Source organism: Fulmarus glacialis, unplaced genomic scaffold (genome assembly GCF_000690835.1).
Source record: "Fulmarus glacialis isolate BGI_N327 unplaced genomic scaffold, ASM69083v1 scaffold11365, whole genome shotgun sequence".
Taxonomy (NCBI): Eukaryota; Metazoa; Chordata; class Aves; order Procellariiformes; family Procellariidae; genus Fulmarus; species Fulmarus glacialis.
The window spans coordinates 1-409 of record NW_009211176.1 but is presented as its reverse complement, the minus strand read 5'-3'; the positions used below and the strand labels follow the sequence as shown (position 1 = coordinate 409).

General features: G+C 60.1%; 1 protein-coding gene across 1 annotated transcript in view; it reads right to left on the bottom strand.

The window, feature by feature from the left end:
* LOC104076535 (ras/Rap GTPase-activating protein SynGAP-like) overlaps positions 1–193 on the bottom strand; it is a 2,756-nt gene extending 2,563 nt beyond the window's left edge. The window contains exon 1 of the mRNA XM_009577435.1: positions 47–193. Within this exon, the coding sequence (XP_009575730.1) occupies positions 47–176 (130 nt within the window). The 5' untranslated portion in view covers positions 177–193. The remainder of the gene's footprint in view (positions 1–46) is intronic.
* Positions 194–409: the final 216 nt, after the last annotated feature.

Here is a 409-nt window from a genome sequence, read left to right as displayed (position 1 = left end):
CCCCTGGCCATGACGGGGGCCCCCCCGCAGTGCTGGTGGAGCTCACCGATGGCATCCTTGAGGTATTTCTGGCCGATGAGTTTCAGGTACTCCTCTATGGCTTTCGTGGCGAGGGTGTTTTCCCGGAAGATCAGGTGCTCCCGGTCCATGAAGCGATCCACCTCCGTCATGGCCATGTCCGACAGGAAGTCCTGCCCATGGCCGTCAGGGCAGCCCAATGCCTGCCTGCGCCCCAGCAGCCCGGCCAGGCTGGCCCAGCCCACCCTCCTTGATCCTGCCTCCATCTTCTGTCCATCCATCCGTCCATCCATCCATCTATCATCCATCCATCCATCCTCCATCCTCTATCCTCCTTCCATCCATCCATCCATCCATCCATCCTCCATCCTCTATCCTCCTTCCATCCATC